Source organism: Octopus bimaculoides, chromosome 4, assembly GCF_001194135.2.
Source record: "Octopus bimaculoides isolate UCB-OBI-ISO-001 chromosome 4, ASM119413v2, whole genome shotgun sequence".
In the NCBI taxonomy this organism is placed as follows: Eukaryota; Metazoa; Mollusca; class Cephalopoda; order Octopoda; family Octopodidae; genus Octopus; species Octopus bimaculoides.
This window is the reverse complement of record NC_068984.1, coordinates 25,715,346-25,721,520: the sequence shown is the minus strand read 5'-3', so window position 1 is coordinate 25,721,520 and position 6,175 is coordinate 25,715,346. Positions and strand designations below refer to the sequence as shown.

At 35.1% G+C, this 6,175-nt stretch overlaps 1 protein-coding gene across 1 annotated transcript in view; it reads left to right on the top strand.

Annotated features, from left to right (window-relative positions):
- The window catches only part of LOC106881117 (dolichyl-diphosphooligosaccharide--protein glycosyltransferase subunit STT3B), a 50,763-nt gene that overhangs the window by 42,861 nt on the left and 1,727 nt on the right, over nucleotides 1–6,175 (top strand). The window contains exons 12-15 of the mRNA XM_052967624.1: nucleotides 436–607; nucleotides 1,074–1,247; nucleotides 2,591–2,704; nucleotides 4,310–4,516. Of these exons, the coding sequence (XP_052823584.1) occupies nucleotides 436–607; nucleotides 1,074–1,247; nucleotides 2,591–2,704; nucleotides 4,310–4,516 (667 nt within the window). The remainder of the gene's footprint in view (nucleotides 1–435; nucleotides 608–1,073; nucleotides 1,248–2,590; nucleotides 2,705–4,309; nucleotides 4,517–6,175) is intronic.

Below are 6,175 nucleotides of genomic sequence, written 5' to 3'. Positions count from 1 at the left end.
GTGTATATATATATATATATATATATATATATATATATATATATTAGATACACACTACATTCTTAAGCAGATAGCAATCTGGTTGTCATTAAAGACTTCAGCAAATTTTATTGCCTGGTTAGAGAAGTCAATTAGCAGGAGAGGAAGCAGGGACTGCTGCAGAAGCTTGCACTGTGAAAGTGGGAGACTGTTAACTGAATTTTGGCTTACAGTAGACATGTGAACTGATGGTCAACCTTGAAAAATGTGTTAATTTAGATACCATTTAGTCTAAGGGGAGGAGGAGGTTAATATAATAATCTTACAGCTGTTTGAAATAAATAAATGGTGAAAATATCTGCAATAAAGAGATATGTTACTATTTATGTTTGCTGTTGTAAAAAAATTAATGTTGTGTTCATCTCTGCATATGGAAATGTGTTCTCTTTTCACCAGGAGCCGCACTATTTTAGATGATTTCCGTGAAGCTTATTATTGGCTACGTCAAAATACACATGATAAAGCAAGAATAATGTCTTGGTGGGACTATGGTTATCAGATTGCTGGAATGGGAAATCGGACTACATTAGTAGATAATAATACTTGGAACAACAGCCATATAGCATTGGTAAGGTTTTTGTTTTTTTTTATCTTATATCAATTTTTTTTTTTTCATTAAATAAACATTTCTGGTTATATTCTTTTCTAAATACCTAAATTATGTTTTTATTTTTAATTATTTTATATCTCTGTATTAATTAAAGGTCAGTTTAATTTTTTATTTGCTAGTTCTATATTTGAACCATGGAAATATAGGCTTGCTTTGCACATGTAATATTGTCTTATTTTAACCAAAATTAATATAGCCATGATGCCTAGTTGAAAAAAAAACAATAATTTGTTCTGCTATCTTCTGAATACTAAGGCTAGTGGGATCAACTTAAACTTTCATCTCTCTGGAATCAATGATATAAGTACCAGTTATACGTTAGGTTCAGTGTAATGTACTTAACCTTCCTTTTAAACAGTTTGTTTTGTGTCTAAGAAATTGATATTGAAATTAACATTCTATACTATTCTTCCTCACTATTCAGGTTGGCAAAGCTATGTCATCAAATGAGACAGCAGCATATGACATCATGCGATCTTTAGATGTTAACTATGTACTTGTGATATTTGGTGGTGTCATAGGTTACTCTGGAGATGACATTAATAAATTTTTATGGATGGTGAGAATTGCTGAAGGAGAACACCCAAAAGATATCAGAGTAAGTTTATATGGTTTGACTAATTTATGTAACATTGATCTAACTAATAATAATTTGACCATAGCATTTTTTGAACAGCTAGAATACCAGTGATTTGGTATTTCTAAAAACAGCTTAAATAGTTATAGATGCAGCACAGAATTTTGTCAGTGAACAGGTCACGGTTTTGAAAGCAACGAAAATATTTTGACAAATTAAATTTAAATGTTGAAGTGAATCGAATGGCTTTTGTGTGTTTTTAAATGGCTTATAAACACCTTCCACACTGCAATAGCTTAAATACTGTTCTGTCATCATTATCATTTAACATCCATTTTCCATGCTGGCATGGGTTGGTCAGTTTGACTGAGGTCTGGAGAGCCAGCAGCTGCACCAGGCTCCAATCTGATCTGGCAAGGTTTCTATAGCTGGGTGCCCTTCTTAACGCCAACCACTCTGAGAGTGTAGTGGGTGCTTTTTATGTGCCACTGGCACAAAAGCCAGTCAAGCGGGCCTGGCATCGATCACGTTCGGATAGTGCTTTTTACGTACCACCAGTATGCGGGCCAGTCAGGGGGTACTGGCGTTGGCCACGTTCAGACGGAGCTTTTTACATGCCACCAGCACGAGAGCCAGTCAGAGGGTACTGGCATCGGCCACGCTCAGATGGTGCCTTTTACGTGCCACCGGCACAAGAGCCACTCAGGGGGCACTGGCAACAGCTACAATATTGGTTTTACTTAACTCAACAGGTTTTCTCAAGCATATATCGCACGATACATCAGGGGTACTCTTAACTGGGCCGGACATGCATGGTTGCGATCTAACTTTAGTTGCCAAGTCTTCTCAATCACAGCATATCTTCAAAGGTCTCCGTTTCCCGTCATTGCCTCTGTGAGGCCCAGTGTTCGAAGGTCATGCTTCATCACCTCATCCCATGTCTTCCTGGGTCTACCTCTTCCACAGGTTCCTTCCACAGTTAGGGAGTGGCATTTCCTCACACAGCTGTCCTCATCCATACACAACAAGCATTAAAGGTGAGCTGATGCACTTAAGAAGATGCTGTATAATAAATTTGTCCAACTCCCGCTAGCAAGAGAAGATGAATATTGTTATGAGATGAGCAAAGCAAAACATTTGGAGAGAAATCTCATTGATGCTGAATGAAACATTTTAATCACTGAATCAGCTTGCATCATAAAATAAATTACTGCTTTAAGAAATACAAAATTTGTTTTCCTACATAAGATTTACATATTTTCTTTTGAGGTTTGATTTACCCAAAGTTACCCTGTTTCATTGTTTACATATCTAATGATAAGTCGAAGTGTTTGTTGATTAATATTGTATAACTTTTGTTTTAGGAATCTGATTATTTCACACCACAAGGAGAGTTTCGAGTTGATGCAGCCGGCTCTTCAACACTCTTGAATTGCTTAATGTACAAGCTTTCATATTATCGATTTGGCCAACTCCAGGTATGGTAATTCAGAACATGAAATTTACTAATTTAATTTGATGATTGAATTTATTAATTTGGCTCAGGGATGAATGTGTGGATACAAAGTTTACTGCATTATTACATGATTTCAGGATCTATCCCATTGCACGACATCTTGGACAGGTGATTTCTATTATAATCTCAGACTAACCAATGCCTTGTTAGTGAAATTGATAGGCATAAACTGTGTGTGCTTGTGTATGAATGTTTACAAAATATATGCTTTCATATGGACAAAACAGTGATATCATGTTTACATCCCTTGTAAACTGTCTTATAAGCCTTGCCACTTGTGACAACCAATGAAATTTTTTAAATTCCTTACTTGAAAAACATAGGAAGCGCATCTGACTGTAAAATACTGCTTCAATAAGTCGTCTAATCCTTGCTAGCATGGAAAAGCAGATATAAAAATGAACAAACGAATACATGTTATTTTCAGTAAAATTAATTGCTTACATAATAAGAATTATATATAAATTTGACACTACATCTTTAATTGCTGTAATCCATTGGTCATATACATTTTAGTCAAGCTTGTAAAATCAAATAATACATATGTTTGTTGCTCAGTGATAGTTTCTACTTGGGCATTCAACCTGCTACAAATAGCAACTGAATCTCCCTCAAACCACACCTACCATTTTAAAAAGGAGATATTGGTTTCACAGCTGGAGTATCATGTTAAAGATAGGTCACAACCCATTTTTAATAAATATTCCATGGTTGTTTCCCCTTGCCTTTAAAAAAAAGACTGAAGTTAGTCATTTAGCTAATTGTTCTTACAACTGAGGCTGTAATTAATTAATTAATATTTCTAGGCATACTATATCATATATGGTAGTACCTCATCAGTATTAAGTTTTCATATAGCAAGCTAATAATTAAAGTAATAGAATTCAATCAACTATATTACAAATTTATTGCACTATGATTGTATTGTTATTATTAGTGAGATTTTTAGTTGTCTTTTTAATTATATTGAATAGAATAACATTTTCATACAAATAATTTTCTTTAATTACATCACAGCAACATTTTATATGTCTACTATTTAGGTATAAATTATTATGCTGAGCTGGTGCTTCTATTACATACACAGACATCCTAGACTTCATCCAGAGAAGACCCACTCGTCTGATTGGCATTCAATCACTAACGGACATGGTCCAGCTCCAGCCTCTCGCTCACAGGCATTCTGTCTCCTGTCTCTGTCTTTTCTATTGCTACTATAATGGCCCTTGTACCTTGGTGCTGGCTGGTCTTGTACATCTACCCTTTGTCATCCTTATTGCATCTAAACCTGCCTTTCCAACTTGCACTAATCACCTTTCCCAGTTTTTTCTCCCTTGAACATTGGTCCTCTGGAATCTTCTCTGCTTATATCTTTGCTGTGAATGTTAGCCTGCAACATTTTAAACAGAATATTATTGCCACTTAGTTCTCTGATCTCTGAGGACTTGCGAAAGTCTTGGGTATTGGCCTTTCCTCCAAACACAGCAAATAAAGTTTAAAATATAAGTTAGAAATTGTTTTGTTTTTTTACCTCTAAGAAATTCAATTTTCTTTTTATATTTTATAGCTTGATTTCAGAAATCCTCCTGGATTTGATCGGACTCGAGGAGTAGAAATTGGAAACAAAGATTTTGATCTTAGTCATCTTGAGGAAGCATATACTACTGAACATTGGTTGGTCAGAATTTACAAAGTAAAAGATTTGGAAAATCGCCAACGGATTAAAATTCGGCGGCCTGTGAAGAGACCTACCAAGCGATACTCAACGAAAACTGTAAGTTTAAGTTTTTATAAGAAATGTTGTTTCTGTGTATCTGTATTTTATATGTAGCTGTCCTGCTAATAAATCCGATTTTAACTTCACAAAGCATGATATAAAGATTTTAGATTTTTTTTTTATTAAAATTGATGATGTCAGACTTATCTCTAATCTGATATAGTTTAATTGTTACAGATGTTATCTATATATGATTAGAAAGACAATTTAGACAAATATCTAGTTTTCGTCTTACCTTTCTCTGTCCAAGTCAACACCACTGATGCTTAGATGTGTAGAACACAATGTGCTTAATTTTCCCTTCTGTTACACACTTGATCTATTACAGCTTCATAACTTTCTGAAAACAATGAACACCATAAAAAGTTTGAATGTTTTAGTTGTCACCCATCACTCATTCTTCCCAGAAAGTTATAATGTTCTACCTACACATCTTAGTGGTGAAGTCAATAAAATTTGACAAATAATCCAAGTATTAATGTGTTTCTTAAGTTCATTTCTGCCATCCACAAAAAATCCAAAATAGAAGCATGCATTACATATCCTCCCACAGGTAGATTACTACGTATTGTAGCTTTTGCAGATTAATAATTCTACTTGCAGTGTTGCACCATTTCCTTATTTTAACCACTGCTTCTATTAACATAATCTAGTTTTCCTGACCTGATTCCACCTTTCATTAGTGGCATTCTCATTGTTTACCATCTAGTTGGGAAGCATTTTGAAATGGTTTCTAAATGCATAAAACTTGCTCTTTTAAGCACTGAGGACTAGCTGTTTTTTTTTAATATAACTGTAAAATAAAGCAATGGAGGAAACACTTATGCAGATGATGGATACTTAAATATTTGCTATTTCCCAGTTTAAACCATCAAATTAATAAAAAGAATTATAGGTGGTCTCTTGTCTGAATAGTAGTCTTCATAGCTAACTTTCTTTAATATAAATATTTGATCAATTCACAATTTACCTCCAGATCTAGAGAAATTGATAGTTATTCATCTATTTTGGTGTAAAACAGTTTCCTTGAATTTAGTAGAAATGATATAATCCTCAGATTATATGTTCAAGATCTTTATTTATCATCATCATCATTTAATGTCCGTATTCCATGCTAGCATGGGTGGGATGGTTTCACAAGAGCTGGCCAAGCCAAAGCCTGCACCAGACTTCTATGACTGTTTTGGCAGGATTTTTACAGCTAGATGCCCTTCCTAACACCAACCACTCAGCAGAGTGGACTTAATGCTTTTAAGTGGCACAAGCTCAGGCGAGGTGAGTAGTGCTTTTTACATGGCACATGCACAGGCGAAGTCAGTTTTGACAAGGTTTTTACAGCTGGACGCTCTTCCGAACACCAGCCACTTTGCAGTGTGGTTTGGGTGCTTTTAAGTGGCACCTGCACTGACAGGGTCACCAAGTACTTGCAAGACAAAAACTTTTGAGAGGGGAGGAGGTAATGATGAAAGGGTTATAATCAGACAGATACAGGTGTCTTGCTGTAGAGGAAGTACAAGGTTACCTGGCCAGAGAGAGAAAGATCAGGAATGAAGACAGACACAGGTGTGGTACTGCAAAGAAAATACTTGGTTACCCAAACTTTTAGTTTACGTTACCTCATCTTAAAATCTATTTGCATTGTTTAGCCTTTTAAAT